Here is a 21,273-nt window from a genome sequence, read left to right on the forward strand (position 1 = left end):
GATACTGTGGTCGAAATAGTCGAAGCAAAAGATGAGTCGAGCATGGTAAATAAACTATTGGGGTTAGGAAATCAGCAGCAGTTGAAATTAGAATTAAAACAAACCTTCGAACAGTAGTTGGCGCTTTTACAACGCATGCATCTTTTAGCGTCGGATTTGCCACAAACTTCACAGTTCATTCTGATATCTGAGCCAGTTTAACCCAGAAAAAGAAAAACTATGAAAATGTCATTGAAATGATTGCTCTTCTAACAAAAGTACCAGACAGGTCGATAAACAAAACAAAGGAAATTTATAAATTTACATTTCGCAAATCAACTTTGATAGCTTTTATTGTTGGTTTAAATCGTGTTATTTAATAACTCGACAACTTTGAGATTTTGGAGTGATGTTTTATATATATATATTTTATATTTGGTTTGAAATAAGTCGTGTTAGAAAGAAATTTTTTAAACTCACAAGCTGAATTTTATCCTGGTTTTGCCATCTAGTCAAAATATTGTTAACTTTTTCCGAGAGTATCACAGAATTCAACCCATTCATTTGGTTTTTTAAACTTGAGTATTCTTTGCTTATTTCAAAACAAGTTGAGGCCACAGACTAAGTTGACAATTGAAGTTGAATTCTCAAAATTTCTCAAAATTTTGCAGTTGATTTCCCGGACTGAAAGTCTTTTTTTTTAGCTGCTCGGAAACTCAAAGTATATATTTAAACATATCCCTTATAATATCTACTCAAAGAACCCATCTAAATAAAACATTTAGTTATTCTTCTACAGGTTTTATTTAACCTCATCTAACCTTCTTTTAGCATTGTATTTATTCTTTAAGCTTCACGTCTGTTTTGTGAATGCAACAGCTGAAGTTCTAGAGCTCGCTTAGTGTCGCAAGTTCCAATTTGCTTATATTTTGATTGGTTCCCAAGTCGAGATTTTTCACCTAACTTGAAGCAAGATTTGAGCGGTTTGAGCGTTTTTTTTTTAGACAATTACGCTCAAAACCTTGCTTCAAAATGAGCGGTTCGAGCAGTTTTTTTAACGGTTTATCTAAAAAACTGCTCAAAAATCGCGCAAGATTTGAGCGGTTTATCTAAAAAAAAACGCTCAAAAACCGCACAAATCTTGCGCAATATTTGAGCGTTTTTTTTTAAGATTAACCGTTAAAAAACCGCTCAAACCGCTCATTGTGGTAGCGGATCCCAAGGCTCCGGAAGTTGTTGACCCCAAGGAACTAAGTCCACCATAAACTCCAAGATGGCTCAAAAAGCACAAAACAAGTTCCACGACTGTATATCAGAGGACCGGGAAGACGGATGCAAAGGACCCAAGAAGGCATAAACGTTTGCCATTAAAAATTGAAAAATTGACTAAGCATACGGTGCAAATGGAAAAAGGGTCGTTACTAAGGCGGAGTGGTGTGTCTTGTAGATCGGCGGCTGAAGAAAGCCTAATTGAGAGTAGAAGCGAGGAGTGCACCCCAGGAAAGCCTAATTGAGAGTAGAAGCGAGGAGTGCACCCCAGGACCGAGTAGAAATGTACTTAGTAACCCGGCCTCAAGCGAATCCAACAAGTATAAGCGCAAAGCCGAGAAGAACCGAACCGCAATGGAAACGCAAGAAGAATGACGAAACAACGGATAGTGGAATACAGTGCGGACGAGAGCGAGGACGACGACGACGAAGATAGTGAGTGGGAAATCGAGCGAAGTGAACCAAATATAGGTGCAGCGAACGAAGGAAAGGATGTACCGTCGGTTAGGGAGAATTCACCACGACCCGTCGGTGGAAAACGAAATAAAAACCAGTGTGAAACAGCGACGAGGAAATCAACACGATAGAGACCCGGAGTTGACAAAATGGGGGGGGGGGTTATGATCCACCGAATAGAACACAAATGAGGAAACTGACAAGAAAAAAAAGGAGAAAAATAAACCTTAAGAGAGGTTTGGCGGATGAGAAAACTCAATGTAAACTAAAACTTAACTAGTACTTTTATACAATACCAAATAGTAACAATGAGTTGATAAATTTTATCTACGCTCTAAAATTTATTTGTGGTTGCCCGAATGAGTTATAGCAAAAATTTATTATAGCAAAATCTGGTTAAATCTGGTTAGTTATAGCAAAAATATTCCGAGATACTGTGGTCGAAATAGTTAAATCTGGTTAATTATAGCAAAAATATTCCGAGATACTGTGGTCGAAATAGTCGAAGCAAAAGATGAGTCGAGCATGGTAAATAAACTATTGGGGTTAGGAAATCAGCAGCAGTTGAAATTAGAATTAAAACAAACCTTCGAACAGTAGTTGGCGCTTTTACAACGCATGCATCTTTTAGCGTCGGATTTGCCACAAACTTCACAGTTCATTCTGATATCTGAGCCAGTTTAACCCAGAAAAAGAAAAACTATGAAAATGTCATTGAAATGATTGCTCTTCTAACAAAAGTACCAGACAGGTCGATAAACAAAACAAAGGAAATTTATAAATTTACATTTCGCAAATCAACTTTGATAGCTTTTATTGTTGGTTTAAATCGTGTTATTTAATAACTCGACAACTTTGAGATTTTGGAGTGATGTTTTATATATATATATATTTTATATTTGGTTTGAAATAAGTCGTGTTAGAAAGAAATTTTTTAAACTCACAAGCTGAATTTTATCCTGGTTTTGCCATCTAGTCAAAATATTGTTAAATTTTTCCGAGAGTATCACAGAATTCAACCCATTCATTTGGTTTTTTAAACTTGAGTATTCTTTGCTTATTTCAAAACAAGTTGAGGCCACAGACTAAGTTGACAATTGTAGTTGAATTCTCAAAATTTCTCAAAATTTTGCAGTTGATTTCCCGGACTAAAAGTCTTTTTTTTTAGCTGCTCGGAAACTCAAAGTATATATTTAAACATATCCCTTATAATATCTACTCAAAGAACCCATCTAAATAAAACATTTAGTTATTCTTCTACAGGTTTTATTTAACCTCATCTAACCTTCTTTTAGCATTGTATTTATTCTTTAAGCTTCACGTCTGTTTTGTGAATGCAACAGCTGAAGTTCTAGAGCTCGCTTAGTGTCGCAAGCTCCAATTTGCTTATATTTTGATTGGTTCCCAAGTCGAGATTTTTCACCTAACTTGAAGCAAGATTTGAGCGGTTTGAGCGTTTTTTTTTAGACAATTACGCTCAAAATCTTGCTTCAAAATGAGCGGTTCGAGCAGTTTTTTTAACGGTTTATCTAAAAAACTGCTCAAAAATCGCGCAAGATTTGAGCGGTTTATCTAAAAAAAAAACGCTCAAAAACCGCTCAAACCGCTCATTGTGGTAGCGGATCCCAAGGCTCCGGAAGTTGTTGACCCCAAGGAACTAAGTCCACCATAAACTCCAAGATGGCTCAAAAAGCACAAAACAAGTTCCACGACTGTATATCAGAGGACCGGGAAGACGGATCCAAAGGACCCAAGAAGGCATAAACGTTTGCCATTAAAAATTGAAAAATTGACTAAGCATACGGTGCAAATGGAAAAAGGGTCGTTACTAAGGCGGAGTGGTGTGTCTTGTAGATCGGCGGCTGAAGAAAGCCTAATTGAGAGTAGAAGCGAGGAGTGCACCCCAGGACCGAGTAGAAATGTACTTAGTAACCCGGCCTCAAGCGAATCCAACAAGTGTAAGCGCAAAGCCGAGAAGAACCGAACCGCAAAGGAAACGCAAGAAGAATGACGAAACAACGGATAGTGGAATACAGTGCGGACGAGAGCGAGGACGACGACGACGAAGATAGTGGGTGGGAAATCGAGCGAAGTGAACCAAATATAGGTGCAGCGAACGAAGGAAAGGATGTACCGTCGGTTAGGGAGAATTCACCACGACCCGTCGGTGGAAAACGAAATAAAAACCAGTGTGAAACAGCGACGAGGAAATCAACACGACAGAGACGCGGAGTTGACAAAATGGGGGGGGGGTTATGTTCCACCGAATAGAACACAAATGAGGAAACTGACAAGAAAAAAAAGGAGAAAAATAAACCTTAAGAGAGGTTTGGCGGATGAGAAAACTCAACGTAAACTAAAACTTAACTAGTACTTTTATACAATACCAAATAGTAACAAAGAGTTGATAAATTTTATCTACGCTCTAAAATTTATTTGTGGTTGCCCGAATGAGATAGGGACCAGTTTTGAGTTTATGTAAGTGCTATCAATTGTTCTAGATAGACACCAGTTTGAGTTTATGTAAGTGCTATCAATTCTTCATTCTGTCTGGGGACCTGTTGTCTTGACCTTGCGATCTCTTATGTCCGATGGGATCTGAAATAAAAGAGTGCAGTAAGATTTCGATTTGATGCCTAACAGTTTGTCTTCAATACAACTTATTAACAACCTTTTTGATTTTCTAAACTTACGACTTTAACATTTTGAAACAAGATTTGGAGCGTAATTGTCTAAAAAACCGCAAAAAAAACCGCTCAAATCTTGAGCGGTTTTTGAGCGTTTTTTTATATATATAAAAAAATTCGCTCATAGATATATACAAAGATACGTACATACATCTGATTATTTGACTAACTTTACTGCGCTAAATTATTTAAGACATTTTTCCCCGTGTTTGAAGTGGAAGGTTGTTAAGTTCAGCCAACCAAAAAAAACAGGCCAACAGAAACTTTTGACATGCGATTTCCGCTGCGTTTTTCCTCTGAGTTGCCGATGAAAGAGTCTCATGCTTGCATTGTATGGAAAAGTGGCGTCGGTTACCCCTTATATATAATAACCAAAAAAAAACGGTGAAAATGATCAAAAACAGTCTCTAAGAATGCTGTAAATGTTTTCTGTAAGTGTGTGTTAACTTTTTGTTGTCGGTTTAGATTGAGGTGCAGTTTCGGTTATTAGTCGAATCTAAGGTCTATTGTAATTTCGCAACGACCTCGCATAAAAAAATCGATATAGTTCCGAAGTTTCAAGAATTTTGATCTCATTGATGCTAAAAAGCCAGATTTAAATCAAATTCCGAGCCAATAACACATGAAAATCAAGAGTGGTGGAAACGTTTTTGATGCACTGTCTTAGAAGCTTTTCGTTCGAGAACCTATATTCTATCTCGGAGCAAAAACTCAAAAGCCTTGCTTGGACCTCCTTCTAAGGTTATCTCAGCCCCCCCCCCCCCCCCCCACCTTCTCTATAGATACCAACAAAAAATCATGTGAAAATGAGAAAATTAGCTTAAGTGTTCTGCTAAAATGCGGGAAACTTTTGCGGCCGATTTAGATTTTGCGGTTCGGTTTGTTTTTGGTAAGGTCCGTTCATTATATTTTTGCAACAGTTTCAATTAGAAAATGGATATGGTCCGCGAATTTCTAGAACTTTCGTCTCGTTGATGATAAAATGCCTGTTTTCAAATCAACTTCGGAGTCAATTAACTTTTTTCTAATGTACGAACATGGAAACTTTTTAGTGATCGAATCAACTTTATGCACTTTACTGGAAGTTTCTCTCTGAGAACCTCCATTCTATCTCGGATAAAAAAAATTAGGAGCCTTGTTTAGAGCCTCCCAGGGTTATCACTGCGTCTTACTTCTCTATAGATAGATACCAAGTAAAAAACTTTTAAAATGAGAAAAGTAATTAGTCCGATCTGAGGTCTATCCATATTTGTGCAACAATTTCACTTAAAAATGAATACAGTTCCGGAACTCTCAGAATTTTGTTTCGTTGATGCTCAAATCCTTAATTTTGAACCCAATTTGGAGCCGATTAATGGAAAATCTTCATATCTCGAAACAAAAACTCAATAACCTTATTTGGACCTCATTCCAGGCGGGTTATATCTGCGCCTTGCTTCCCTATTGATAGATATCAACTAAAAAGGTGAAAAAGAGAACAATTAGCCTTGAATGTTGTGTAGAAATAAGGGAATTTTTGCTTGCCCATTTAGATTGAGCGCTACGTTTGCTAAGTGCGTCTATTTATATTGTTCTTGCAACGACTGCCTTTAACAAATTGATGTAAATCCGGATGTTCTAGAGTTTTTGTCTCGTTGATGACAAAATGCCTGATTTTGAACCAAAATCGGAGCCAATAAACAAATTTCTATTTATTGCATATGAAAAATTTTCAGTGGTCGAAACTTTTTTGATGCATTTTCTTGGTTGCTTTTTGTTCTTCGAGAATTTCTGTTTGACAACACCATTTTTCACTGGAGGTTATAAGCAGGGCAACCACAAAATTGACTTTAAAACGTCAGTTATAGCGCTATCGAATTGACCTTAAAATGACCCTAAATTGACTTTAAAATTGACCTTAAACCTTCAAAATATGACCAAAAAACATATTCATGTAGAAATATCGAATTCAACTGGAATCTGATACACATCCCACATAGTTCACATCGGGAGTAATAAGATTTCCGATTATCAAAGAAGCTTCGAACGAGGCATGTCGCAATCGTAAATGGTCAAATACGTTGCTTACTGGCACACGTATTTCTCAGAAATGTAGGTATTAGCTAGACAATTTCTGAGAAAGACCAAAAGTTGACTTTATACATACGAGAAACAGCATTTATAGCAGTTTGGTGAAATTTCAAACAGCAATGTTAATTTGGTGAAATTGACAAAACTGACAGAATAGCAGTAATAGCAGTTATGGTTGCCCTAGTTATAAGGTGAGCAGGTGAAAAGTGAGTCTATAATCAAAAATCAACTCAATAGAGACACCTGAAGTCAACCTGCTTGTATATACAATTAAAAAACCTCATTTTATTGCTCAACTCAAAACACATTCAGATTTCATGTTGATTCCTCAGCTCAAAATTCGTTTATATGCATTTAGATTGCTATAAAGCTCTTAAGAAAAGCAATTATTATTATTTTTTCAATTGTGATTACTAGGAAAAGTAGTTAGCCAATTTTTTTTTGCATGTTTGTGGTCGTCAACAATCTTACCCGGTTCTCCATTTTCAAATCAGTCTGTTTTTAGAGCAGTATGCTGAGTGGGCTTCATTTGGTAGCAATAAAACAAAATTTACACAGTGGCAAAAGACCTGTCTGCAACCATGTTGAGCTTACATGTAATCTCTGTCTGTATTCGTCGTTGATTTTTGCCCTTTGAAAATTTGTCAGTGCTCTGGGTTCATTGAAAATAAGGCAAATAACTTTATCTCCCGAAAGATAAAGTAAATTTGTTGGCATTAGTATAAAATATAGTTTTCTCGATCACCAAACATAAGTTGAGTTTAATTATGAATTGCAAAGTATGCAGTAAAGCAGATGCTAGAAGATGCTTAGGCTGCAAAAAGGTCAGCTACTGCTCAAAGGTATGTACATTCAGTTCACATTTAAATTGTACTAATTTGTAATAATGTTAGCTGGGGCCCAAAATGAGTCTCTGAACAAAATTTTTGGGTATCTCATTTAACGTTGGGAGAGAAAGTTTGTACTTTCTTTGGATTTGCAATTTCGAAGTTACAAAAATTATGTACATTTTCACAAAAAGAGCCAACTATCATATACTTGTACTCAATAGCGGATTTAAGGAGGGGTTGGTTGCCTTCTAACGGGGATTCGACCCCCTCCCTCACCATCCAAACGTCGACCCTTTGGTACTATTTTCCGACGTCCATTTTTAGCGGACGACGCTTAAATATACTAATTTTGAGGCTAGAGCGAGCCTAAAAACGGTGTTTTTGGTCAAAATCTTCAAAAAAAGGCTTAAAAACTTCATCAGCTAAAATGTGACCGTTTGATTCAATTTGCTGAAAGACTTTCAAAGAGGCCGTAGAATAATATGCCAAATAAACCAAATATAAGCAAATTTTTAAGCATTGAGCTTCATTTTTTGTATGTAAATTTGCTGAAAAAAGAAAGATTATCAAAATGTTATTCTATCAAAAACGGAAGTTAGTACTCTCATAAATTAACCCATTTGATATATGTTAACAACATATTTCAGGTCAATTTAAATTAGTACCAACAAATAATATATATTTTTTGCAACAATTTGGGCTTTTTTTTCTAAAGCAATAATCTAGTTCTAACTTTTCAAAACTTTAAAATCGAATCTAGATAACAGCAAAAGTTTTACAGCATAAACAATACCCGACCATTATGTTTTTGCCTTATTGTCTTGCTGCATTATTAAAAGTTTTATTTGTTGCTCAAATTTTTCATTGTCGTGGTTATGCTTTTCAGGGGATAATGTTGTTAAATGAATATGGTTTGGTTGTTTTCTATCGTTTTTGATTTTTTCCTTTTCTAAAATGATTTTTGGAGTTTTCGAGTTGAATATTATTTGAATAGGAATTAAAAGCAAAAAATTCCAATTTAAAAGTTCTTGTTTTAGTTATCATCATGTTTGCTGAACTGCTTTTTTGTGAGGTATTTTTGAACATTGTATTTAAGTATATCGTTCCAGAATATTTCAAGCAAAAACACGATGGTAATTAAAACAAGTTTTCCTTGAAATCGTTGTTTAAAATTGAAAACTAAGTCCACGACCGAAACTGAGTGGCAAAATAGAATTTTCAAGGCGATATTCTTTTTCTACAAACAAAATATGCTTGTCATTTCAGTTTTAATTAAAAAAAAAACAATCATAATAGATAGATTGAAAAAAAAAAAACAATCATAATAGATAGGCATTTACAGTTTTTGACTTTCTCGGATTGGAAAATATTTTATCTTTTAAATATATTATTTGAAATACCATCAAAAAATAAGCATATTTTTTTCAGGAATGCCAAACCAAGGACTGGACAGCTCATAAATCCACATGCAGAAGATCAGACCAGTCTTCATCAAGCCAATCACAAAGCCAATCAGCAGATATTCTGATTCCGGACTATTCGATTGAATACTATAAACTATGTCCCGAAGAAAGCGTCAATAATGCCGAACGATTTAAACAGTACAGAAACTATTGTCTAGAGATAATCAGAAGAATCGAGGATGGAGGGGACGCATTTACACAAGATGACTTCGACGAATCTCGATTTGCTCAGCGCTGGGGAAACGATCCTTCTGCCTCTGATTTTGTCAGCCGCGAAGATATAAAAATTGGAGATATTTTGGCCACAGATGCTAGACCTTACGTGACCTTACATCAGCAAATGTTGCGAAACACGCCAAGTGTTAACTACCCTTTGTTTGTAGGCACAAACTCTGTTTTCTTCGGATTTGTTGACCTTTGCTCTTTACTGTGGGCAGAGGTTAGATTCTTCATTCCAAGCAAACCAGCCGTCATTTATGGATTCGATGCTTCTGAAGTATCAGTTGCTAGAAGTACTCTCATCTATGAAATGATGAAAACTGTTGGTTGGAAGAAAGTTAGAGACGAAACAATACTGCAGGTTTGGTTTTCTTCTTGCTGGGACGAAGCAACAAAAGAAGATTTTGAGGATTTCATTCAAAATGAAGTTCCTCACATTCAAAATAATCTTCTTCAAAAGTACGCCGCAATTTGGACGCGTAAGAAAAACATGAGTGTGGAAGATGCTAAGGAGAGTTTCTCGTGCAATCTGCAAGAAGCTAATTTTATGGCGCTTAACAATTTAGAAATCAAAGCAGACAGAGTTTGGTATGCTAATTATCTGTTCACGGGTTGTTTGTTCCTAGAAGACGAAGCAGTTTGTGGAAACTGTACCATGTTCCCAGATCAACACGACGATTGGATTCGAACAAATTTCGAAAATTTTTTTAATACGGTGGATATTCACATATTCGTTAAAAAATTAGAAAACAAAAAAAGCTATCTTTTGCCCCTTTATCTAATGATTCGGCTAACCACAGCCTCGCAGTTTAACCGAATACGTGATTTAATTCAGCTTAGGACAATTCAATGCCACTTTTTTGTGAAAAAAGTGGACCCTAAAGACTCGGAATTTGCCGCTTCTATTGAGGAACTGGAGCCTTCTGTTATAGACTGGAGTAATTTGCCAGACTACTGGAACAGAAATGCCTTCACTAATTTCGCAAGACAATGCTCTTCTGCCAAAACATCCCATCGATTTCACACTATGAATTGGATGCGAAGAGTGTACGGTGCATCGTACTATGACTTTAAAGACAAACGTCGCATGTTAGAAAAAAAATACTCGGCGTACAGAAAACAAGTTCAGACCTCTGTTTGCGAAGAAAAATATCCTCTGGGTTTCTTACAAGGGTGGGTTCGAGTTCCTCTGTTCGATTTCCCTACCAACCAGTTCACTGAGTACTCCGTAGTCAATCACGGAAACGAATACTTGAAATGGTTATTAACCGAGGAAAACGGAAATGTACTGAAGTATGAACAGCAAGAAAGGTGGATGCAAGTTTTCTTGCATAATACAGGCACATTGTTCTGTGATTTTACATTCGGGTCTGCTGCCCGTTATTCGGCGGAAGAATTGAGTTCTGGATTAAACGATTATCAGTGTCACCAGATGGCGCTTGTGCAAGCCCTTTGGGAAGCTTGATTTTTTTTACATGGGCCTATAATATGATGCAGAAATACAGAAGAATACAATACGCTTTTTATTTCAATTAATTTATTTTGTCGAAGTAGGTTATTATTAAATAGTGCTATAAGCTTAGATAACTTAATTTTTTTTACATAGTTACCTATTTGTACATTTATAACTATAAAAAATCGAATCATTCAGTTTGCATACTATGAAGTGCCCAAGTGTCAGTATGCATCTGTGTCAGTGCAGTATACGATTGGATTTCATTTATGCGAATAAAGCCAACCCAAAGTATTTGGGGTTACTTTTATGATTTATGAATTTCGTAAAAACATCAATTTTTCGAGAGTCGCACACGTTCAGTCTTAACTTGAACCCCTATCTATAAACAGTCAACTTCTCAAAAGCTCGTAACAACATTCAATTTAAGGCGCAAATTTCATTAAGTTCTAGGAACAACAAAAATTATAGAAATTTCGGTGTCGAACACTAATTCTTGATAATGAACTGCCAACCTTAAGCAAGATTCTAGAAATTCGCATCTATGTTATATTGAAAAAAACAAAAAAAAAGCCCAAAAAGTTTTTCAATGTTTTTATGCTATATTGATATTATCTTACTTTATTATAAAATAAGATAATTATCTCAAAATTTCATAAATTGAAAACTTTGGAAGTCTCAATTTTTCACAATTGAGTCTAAACCGTATGTAGTGTATAAAACAGGCACCTATAAGATAGAAGCAAGAAAACGTAAAAACTGAGTGATCAGTTTCATGGACTAATTAATTTCTATACAGTTTAAAAACATCCATATATCAAAATTATAGACTGAACAAATTAAAGCCCGTACTTATAAGTATTTACATAATTTCAACTTTATTTCTTTCAATTAACTTTACATGAAGCTGAAAATGGATCGTAAATTAAAAATTAATAATTTTTCGAGCTTTAAAATTTCTTTTTTTTTGATCTCACCACTCAAAGAGTGGAAACGAACTTTAAATGCGGCCAATTCAAACTACCTCCAAGAAAACTCGTAGGGATCAAAAGAGGCGTCATATTAAAGCCCTTTTGATCGCGATTCGGATTCTAAAAAAACTTGAATAATATCTGTGTCGAGAAAAACAGGTCTAAATATTTTCGGTTTTCAGACTAGCGTAACCACAACTTGATAAGAAAGTCACAAATTGTAACCTCAATGTAATTAAAGCATAAGCCTTTTTTTTACCATTTTAGTACTAATTCATTTGTCGTTTCTAGAAAAACAATAAAGAAAATTTCAATTTTGCAGTTTATTGTCATTTTAGATTTTTTTGGTCGAAATATTTGTGCTAATTGCACAGCAACCGGCTATCCTTGTTTTCAAAGGATATAAAAGATATTTCAAAAATTTATATTATTTCTTAAACGAAAATTTGTTAGAAATCTTTTTACATAAAACTAAAACATTCATTTAAATTAACAAAGAGGCAAAGCGGAACTTTGCACCACTTGTAATGCAACGCAAGCGTAGCATTGCAAGCTAGTAAAAAAGAAATTAGATGATAATCGCTAATTCGAAAACTACACAAGTAAACAGAAAAAAATTAGGATTCATTTTTTAAAAATCTCAACTTGTAAAAAATCTAAAAGTTTAGAATAAAGTAGATGTCCTTAAAGCTTTGAATTACTAAAAAAAAATTAAGATTGACGCTTTTTTGATTAAATTAACCCAATTTGACAAAACTGGATCAATAAGTGGAGTATGCAACCTTTTAACAAAGATGAACTGAACATACGCAGAAATCACAAGTCAAACCACTGATACTGAACAAATTTTAGAACTTTTCCTGAACAAATACAAAAACAAATTTAAAAAAATGAAAAAATCAACTTCGAAAAAAAGAGAAACCAGCCACCAGCATTTATTAAGCTTTAAGTAACATTTATTGAGTGGGCACTAAGCCTCCCAACAAAAAAAATACCACTAGAAATTGAACATGTTACAACATAATTATCCTGAATTGTCAAAAAATAAAGGTTTGCCCTTCAAACGACAAAAAATTGGTTGAAAAAGCTTATAAAATATAACCCGCAACCATTATAAACCAGGCTAGCCAGTTACTGTGCAAGTAGCACAGAATGTTCTGACCATAGTCTGAAAAAATGCACAAAAGTTTTTTTCAAATTATGTCGTGACTTCCTTGAAAAGATCTGAATAAAGACAACTAGAAATTCGAGAGTAGGACATTTATGGTTAAATCGGGAAATCGGGCAAGTTTTTGAAGAACTTTTTTTGTGAAGTTCTGATTCCCAAAATGGCGTTAAAAACTCAAAAAACTATTTTTATTCGAGTAAATTAAAATTAGGCATAAGTTATTTCAAACGGTTGAAATTAAGCATAAATAAGCCTGCTCGCTCGTTTTACTGGCTCAAAAGAAGAAACATAATCAAAAACTTCAAACAAGTTTTTCTCGACACAGGCAAAATGTTAATGTGGTTCGAATCACGACAGAAAGGGCTTCAATATGATATATCACTCAACCCAGTCCGATGATTATTTGAGGTACCTGCTTTTGTGTCGAAAACAAAAATAAAAGAGAAAACTGAAACACACCCGAATACAAACTTCCTCCCCTTTTTTCAAAAGTCGGAACAATAAGAAAATAAAACAAGGATAACCGGTTACTGTGCAAGTAGCACAGAATGTTCCGAGCAGTCTTTAAAATTACAACAAAAATTATTTTTTTCAATTAGTGTCGTTTTTTCGGCTTGGTGTGATAAAACAATCTGAGCGAAAAAGTAGAGCTGCAGCATTTTCGTCAGTCATGTAAAATATGCAAATTGGAAAACAATTTTTGAAGACAAATAACAAAAGTAGAAAAAAAATTTTTAATTATTTTTTTAATTATTTACCAAAATTCTGAAGTTTTTGATTCTTAAGATGAAGCTGAAAATACCAAAAACTAACTTCAGTTGAGTAAAACTAAATTTTCGAGGCTTAAATTAGGCAAAAATAGGCTAATGTAAGCCTGCTCACTCGCTCGAAATTAGACTAAAAATTTCAAACCGGTTTTTCTCGACACCGGGAAATTTTTTAATGAGGTTCGAAACACGAATGAAAGGGCTTTAAAATGATATATCACTCAACCTTGTCCGATGATTACTTATGGTAGCTGCTTTTGCGTGGAAAACAAAAAGAAGAAAAAACTAAAACACACTCAAATACAAAGCTCCCTACCCATTTTCAATGGACGGAACAAAAAAAATTCCGAATTGAGAGTTGATAAATTTACGAAATATCAAGACGTCTACAAGAATTGTTTAAATAGGAAGTTGAAAATTAGCCGGCAATAAGTCAGCAGAACGGTCAAGGTCCGAAGAACGGTACTCAAACCCCAAACCTTAGGGTACAAAGGCAACCGGATTTACCTCTAGAACAAATGGCCTAGAGCCTGGATCTGGATGGTCTTAGCGTTTTGAAAACCAGGCTAATATATAATAGGAATCTGCACCACCAAACCAAGAACAAAGTAAAAATCATACTACTTTCCGGTCTGAGTTAAAATCGAGGTTTTTATCAACCAAAAAAATCAATACCCAATGCAAGAAGATGAGCACAAAGGGAAGAACCATTTGATGGTAGATGAAAATGCTTTAGTGGAATGGGCGAACATTGTCTACATTCAGATAGAAAAGGCTAAATGAATTCACATAGACCGAGCGAGATGATGAGCACCAAGGGAAGAACCGACTGATGCATGATTTAAAATGCTATAGCGGAATGGGCGAATATCGCCATATTCAGTTGTAAAAGTGTCAATTAACTCAAGTAGACGGTAAAAAATACTTTATTGAAAAAATTGTAACTTTTGAGTTTCAAAGAACCGTTGATATCCCAGCTCTTCGATTAGTAAGCTTTTTGAATTTTAAGCGCCATATTGCAAGCTAGCAAAGAGAAAACGAGACGGAAAAAACAAAACCGAAAAATATTTCAGAACAGTCGAAAAACACAACCACCAGTATTGAATGAGCTTTAAGCATTTACCGAGCGCCTACTATGCCGACAACAAGTGGGTAGTCGCCCATTGAGCCAAATGCAGAAAAATGACATGAGAAAATGTTGTAATAATTTTTTGAGTAATTAAGTTTTTACCTTGCAACACAAACAAACTGAACTTTCACAAAAAAATAAACCATTTTTTGAAGTGATAAAATAATAAGGTAGCTAAGCCGATGAAGCCCAGATCGTAGGATACAAAGGCAACTGTGTTGCCTCTAGGTTAATTAAGAAGGGTATCGAAGTTGGTAAGGTAAACTTAAAAAGCAAACTCACAATTTCTTACAAATTTGCAAAAATAGTTGTTTACGGTAAAAAAAGGTCTATCTCCCGATTACACGACACTTGCTCTCGCAAGTGTTTTAAACTCTTTCACGATACAGCAAACCCAATCGGAGAAAATTGGATCGACGAGTAATAACTATATTTCACTGGAAAGTCTTCAAATTATGATCCACTTTCGAAACTTACAGTCAACCACGTTTTTGCGCGCTAATTGCACATTCGTTATCGGAGCGTAATTTCGTTCCATTTAGAAAATTAATTTCAACTGAAGATTAAAAAATACATCAAACAGCGAAAAATCAAATTTAAGCGCAAACAATTCCTGAAAAACTAAACAAAACCACACGTCCTAAATAAGTGTTTTCAATTCATTAACTGACGTTTAGCAATTACTAGATTATCCAAGAAGTTTATTGTGCGTTCTTGCATTTCCGAAATGATACTTATGCTAAAACTATGTATTTGTCTTTCTGCGGGTTCTTTTGTTGCGAGTTGTCATGTTGCGAATAATCGGGTTGACGTTGAAAATATTTCATTTTTATATTTACCAACATGATTCTGTTCAGGGCGATTTCATTGAAAATAAGAACATTTTACATCATTTAAGCTTTAATTAGTTAGTTCAAGAACTACCAATCCCCACAAAAATAAAAAAAAAAAGATGCCACAATCCTTAACTTTACTTGAGATAAATTGGAATTGAAACACAGATGCGAAGCTTCGCTTCGCAAACTCTAGCGAGAACACGTTAGAAAGCAGCTCTATAAAGTGCAATAAAAAAATTAGAAAAAAGCCTCGAATTAGTAAAAATTCGGCTACGCCTGAGATTCGAACCTGTGACCTAGAGATTGTGAGTCTATCACGGACGCTTAATAGGTCCCAAGCACTAGCCACAAATAAAGCAGAGAACAGATGCTATGCAATTTCCAATGCTATAGAAATTTCTAAATAAATAAACACTTTTAATAAACAATTTTATTTTCCAGTTAGCTTAGAAAAAAAGAAGGTTCGTAATAATACACTAAGCTGATCGCATATATAATCAACAAAATCTGAACGCGAAAAATCAATTTTGAGCGTGAACAACTTTGACGGGAAAAAACACAACCTAAATAAGTGTCTTCACTTCGTTTAGTGTCACTTAATAACATAATGAAAAGTCTTCCAACTCCAATGAAGGTACGCTCTCGGCCTCAAACTACTAAAACATACAAAGAACTCAAAAATTAAATTACTGTGAAACTAACAAACCGCTATTTCAAAAATCAAATCACAATTATTAAAATTTGTTGTGTCAGTATTGCAACAGTTTACTTGCGGAAGCTATTAGTTCTTTGGAATAGCGGCGCAGAACTGAACCCCAGTCCGTTATAAAACCTTTTAATGCCTTTAGAATTGGGTTTACTGCTATTTCGATTGAGTAGACTTCCCTTGACTTTTGAAAGTGGATTTCTAAACTCTGGCGATTCGATCATGATGGTTTGCTCCATCAAAATATCATCATCATCGCTATGAACCGGAACGAAAGCTTTTTTCTTTATAGCACCTGCCTTAGAAGTTCCGGCTTTAAGATCCTGACTGCTGTTCTTAGACCCGGACGATGACCGCACACTTTGTTCATTCGCTATCTCTTCGATAAATGAGTTTTCTTTGCCTTCATCTGCCGAAGATAAAATATCTGAAAGCCGGCTATGAGCGTTTTCATTCGCAGACTTTTTTAGGTCCTTTGACCTCAAATCAACGCTATGATCAAGAGTATCGTCCAAACTATAAGTAATGGTATAAGTACTTGTTCATTTTTTTCAGAGAGATTTGACTCCATGTTAGTTACCTGGTTGCTTAGATACGAAATTGTCTGCTCTCTCGATGATTTTTCCTGTTCCATTTTAGTACTATAACTGGACAGCTCGGACTTCACTTTGGTCAATTCGCGTTTAAGCCTATCATTATCCTTTTTCAGTTCTGCGCTAGTTTTTGGAACTAATTCTACGTCATCACTGTGGCAATAAACTCGTGGAAGTGTTTCATTTAGCGCGTTTTCATCGAATTGTAAATATATGGCATGTGATTGCGCTAGGCGTGAAGTCTTTCTACAATGAGGACATGTTCGACATTTATGCACTCTGAACCACTCTTCTATGCATGATGTGTGAAACACGTGACCACATCCAGGATTGCTAAGATTGTCATCTGGCACTATTGTGCTGAGACATACAGGACAAGTTATGGGGATCACCGGCATCTGCTGGTGATGGTTATAACAAGCCCGCAAAAAAACTAACCAAGTCAAACTGATCTAAAACAAAGCAATAAAACATACCGTCAGTCTAATAAACTTAAGTTGTTATTAGTTGCCCAGATAGGAGGTTGTGGTTGTGCCATTTGCAGACAGGCGAGGCTGTCTGTCGAGTCCACCACTGGAAGGCGGCACATCTGGACCCCTAATAAACTTTGTTGATTTTGTTGAATAGTGTAATAGGATAAAAATAAGTTCACTAGGGAAAATTAGATATTAACGAGCCGAGTCACGACTGCAAGAGTAGCAAAAACATATCAGTATTCGAGTAGTTGTCAATAGCAAAAGCTGCGAAATTGAAATCAACAGCGAACTAACTCAAATACCGGAAACTGACTCAGCTAACACAAATTCTCATCCAAAAAAATTCACTTCCATAACTTGTAATCGACTCTCACCGATTGATTATTGGATAGGGGACAACGAAACGAAAGAGTTCCAAACAGAAGTATCTTTGGAAACAAAAGATATAGAGAAACTAACCAAAACATTCATTGACACAGGGGTGAAGCGGAGCTTCGCACCTTTTGCGAATACCGCGCAAATATAGTATTATAAGCTAGTGAAAAATTTCGGGGATGTTTTGATAGAAACAAACAAATTGCACATTGTCACACGGTTAAACTTCAAAATTGAGCTACGATCGCCATATTTAGCCAACATACACATGAGCTGCATCAACAATCCAGTACTACACATTTTTAAAAGTTCAAAACAAGCCATATCTCCTATGCCGTGCATTGGAGCTTTGCAACTTGACTTCTGAAATAGTTTGAAATAGAAATATAGAAGATAGTATCAAACAGCACTTTCTGTTTTCCAAAAAAAAACTATTTTCAAAATGGTTTAAATCATTTTCAAAAAAAATTTAAACATACTCGATTGAACTCATATATGGTAACAAACTTACATGAGCATGAAAATTTTGACATCCATTGTTTGAAGTGAATTAAAATTTGTACTTCGAATACAAAAAATCGAAACGCTGACCTCAATGAAATTACAAAGGTGAAGCTGGGCGTCTCGCAACTTGGCTTAAGTGTAGGTTTAAAACAGCACAACGCTCAAGAAAAATCTAAGAGAACTTCGAACGTTGTTACCGTTGAAAAAAGACCGAAAAAAAAAATGAAAATCTTAAGTTTTTTATGTTTAAAGTTGTCAAAACTTTTTCAAAGAGTTCCACGTGAGGTTGAATTTGAGCATTCAAAAAGTTGGAGCCAAAATCTTATCAATCTCAAAATTACTTTTGACAATTTGTAGGAAACAAAATATTGGATAAATAAGCCGAAAGAATTAAGGCCGACAGCCAATCAGCTGAAAATCAACCAAAATGTTTCGGCAAAATCTTATTGGAAAAAATACATGTACTACCCAAATAGTATCTACAGGAGCTATATATTGACTTGATGCAAAATTCGGAAACTAAACCAAGAGCTCAATCGACAACCATAAAGCCGAAAAAAACACGCAGATGCCAATAAAGTAATTTATAATTTATTCCACTTCACTTTCTAACTTGATTTTTTCTAACTTAATCATCATTAACTTTACCTAAACTGGTTACCAAAATTTTTTTTCCAAGCCAAAATAGTTCATATTCAGTTGAAAAAATAAAACTTCAATTAAAAACTTGTAGGTAGTTTTTTGAGTGCTAGGTTCACACATGAAACTACAGAAAAAGATGCAGAAAATTGCAAGGTTTTCTTTTATCGTAGATAAAGGTTGCTGTGAAACTAGAAAGAAAGTAAAAAGAAAATGTAACGAGGCAAGCGATTAAAAGAGTCAGATCAGTGTTTATATAGAAGTGTTTATAAAGTTTTATATTGGAATTGCATGTTTAGAAGGAAAAAGTGAAATGGAGACGCATACAAAAAATTGTCAATAAAACCTCAAACGAATTGATCATTGTGGTACAACGAAGGCGAAACTTCCAGAATTTATATTTGAGTTGAAAAGATTGAAAAAAAAATGTCTTCACAGAACTTTACATAACTATTTAGCAAAATTTACATTTTGGACGAAAAAATTAAGGCACTTGAAAATAATTAAGTAGCATCATATGGCAAGAGTAGTTTAGATAATCATCAGCCAATTTTTTCACTTCCATGGCTTGGCCATGGTTGTTCCCTTTGAAGACATTTTTACGTTAGACGCATTCACCCCCTGTCTCTTGTCGACAGCTCCACCAGCATTGCCATTGGGTGTGGCCGCACCATTTACAGAGGTTTTCTAAATACACATTTCAAATCAAATCCTGTCAACTGAAGATTTAAAACATGAGGGGTCACTTTAAAATCCAATTGAACTAGAGGGTCACATATCACACTTATAGTATAAAAAAACAACGATAATTCGTTCCAAACAATTCAGTTAGTTTCCATCATATTTTCAGCGACATCGAAGCAACCAATTACAAAATTTCACGTTAGAAACTTCGCATTATTTGAAACCCCTCTAGTTTTGTACTCGTCACAATTGCACCCAAATATTTTATTTCCTCGAGTATATCTTTTGGATTCCTTAAGTTTTTTTTACTCAAAAACTTTGCGGACTGTGTACAGTTGACTAGAAAACCAGAAAACTAAAAGGGGAAACAAAACAAGACCTGGCTGCTGCTTTCTCTTTGACTGGTGAATCCACTTTCAGTCCCATTCCCCCCATTTACCACGCTGTCATCGCTGTGCGGATGACGATGATAGTGTTGATGATGGTTTTCTGTTACCCCTACTGAGGCAGAATCACTCAGCACTGCTTCATTATGTTTAAATTGTTTGCTGTTGTTGTTGTTGTTAGCGCTGCCGCCGCTGCCCATAAAAGCATCGAAGCCAAGGCCTCCAGGATTACTCAGAAGCTAAAAACGACAATGACCGTCAAAGTTCATGGATGAATGCAATGAAAAATGGTATGAAAAAAAACTAACTATTGTGAACGGATTTGTTCCTCATATCATACACCTTAACATCACGCATTTAGCTACAAAACACGTAAAACCACCACGATAAGCAAAAATTTGGAAGGCGCGGGGATTAGAAGCTGACAGTTAGATTAGCTTTTCATAATTAACCAAACTAGATTACCTTGAAATCGACTATTTGGTTTACACAGTTACACATGCAAGCAGCAGCCATTTGATAAATCATTTACGATTTCCATGTATGCTCTGTAGATTATTTGAACACTCAACAGATGACACAGCTTTAAAATATTGACGTGAAAATGTTTTCAGGTTTAATATGCTGGTAAAAGACACAAAAGAGTCAATGAACGCAAGAACATATATGGCCTTAAATTTCTTTGAATTTCAAGAAAATTTAAGATTGGAGTTTGCCTTCCTTTTAACAAAGGTAAATGCAGTGAACTTAAAAAAAAAATTAAATATCAATTCGCGAAAAAATCAAATAGAGAGCGAAAAAATCAAATAGAGCGTGAACTGTGTTTATAACTCTTACTGACTTCACTTTTGAATATGAAAATAAAAACCATTTGTATGTAATTCTGCAACTCTTTGTCTCTCTGCTCCAAGTTCACATCAGTCGACAGTTCCTTCCCACTGCCATCAGAAGGCATCGTCACACTGGCCATGTTAGACCCAGCACCCAATGTAGCTCCTGCTGGTTGCTTCACTGGTGGTGTCGCATTACTTCCCAGCCTTTCCATACTAGTTAACATCAAATGACCACTGGTTATGATACTGCTGTTTATACTACTGCGAGAGTCGTTCAATCGGTCACTTTGGACATCATTGTCAATTCTAGCAGTTGTCAGTTCCGACAGACGTTTTTTGCCCTCTTTTTGTCCGATAATATTGTTACAGTGTCCGTTGCCAATTGGTTGGCGATTGGAACTAAGCTCGTTTTTCTCATGTTCGTTACCACGTGGCACAGGACTGCTACTGTTTATGGCTAGCGTCTCGCTGCTGACGTCACTCAGTAGCTGGTCGTCTACATCATACCCATCATCCTCGTCCTCTCTCAGATCTCTGGGGTCTCGGTTGTCGCCCGAGTCCGGACTGAGACTGCGCCACCCACTGGACAAGTGAATTCCACTGTGACTGTTGCTTCCCTGGGTCAGATCTGAAACAAAATAAGCATCATGTTAAAACACCTGCAGACGAGAACTAATGGCTGTAATCCCGTTAACCGCCCCCTCGTAAATTTATTAACAATAATTCATTCTTGTTATTATTATTTTTAGCTCCACAAGCTGCCATTAAACGTTTCATATA

At 35.5% G+C, this 21,273-nt stretch overlaps 3 protein-coding genes across 3 annotated transcripts in view; 2 read left to right on the forward strand and 1 right to left on the reverse strand.

Annotated features, from left to right (window-relative positions):
* The window catches only part of LOC134845118 (ectonucleoside triphosphate diphosphohydrolase 6-like), a 344,283-nt gene that overhangs the window by 67,553 nt on the left and 255,457 nt on the right, over positions 1-21,273 (forward strand). The gene's annotated exons all lie outside the window — the stretch shown is intronic.
* Positions 7,212-10,487, forward strand: LOC134844481 (uncharacterized). The gene is made up of 2 exons (XM_063861185.1): positions 7,212-7,303; positions 8,720-10,487. Exons 1-2 carry the CDS (start codon positions 7,229-7,231, stop codon positions 10,436-10,438), a joined length of 1,794 nt encoding a protein of 597 aa, XP_063717255.1. The 5' UTR covers positions 7,212-7,228; the 3' UTR covers positions 10,439-10,487.
* Positions 19,006-21,273, reverse strand: part of LOC134845201 (microtubule-associated protein futsch-like) — a 135,035-nt gene continuing 132,767 nt past the window's right edge. Inside the window, exons 15-17 of the mRNA XM_063862097.1 lie at positions 20,529-21,121; positions 19,654-19,899; positions 19,006-19,277 (exon numbers count right to left, since the gene is read on the reverse strand). Coding sequence (XP_063718167.1) covers positions 19,146-19,277; positions 19,654-19,899; positions 20,529-21,121 — 971 coding nt within the window. The 3' untranslated portion in view covers positions 19,006-19,145. The remainder of the gene's footprint in view (positions 19,278-19,653; positions 19,900-20,528; positions 21,122-21,273) is intronic.

Source organism: Symsagittifera roscoffensis, chromosome 4, assembly GCF_963678635.1.
Source record: "Symsagittifera roscoffensis chromosome 4, txSymRosc1.1, whole genome shotgun sequence".
In the NCBI taxonomy this organism is placed as follows: domain Eukaryota; kingdom Metazoa; phylum Xenacoelomorpha; order Acoela; family Convolutidae; genus Symsagittifera; species Symsagittifera roscoffensis.

Excerpts from the sequence above, each read along its gene's own strand:
- LOC134844481 (XM_063861185.1), top strand. The coding sequence starts at position 7,229 with ATGAATTGCAAAGTATGCAGTAAAGCAGATGCTAGAAGATGCTTAGGC. Across the intron at positions 7,304-8,719 it reads AGGTCAGCTACTGCTCAAAG|GAATGCCAAACCAAGGACTG; the intron begins GTATGTACATTC and ends TATTTTTTTCAG.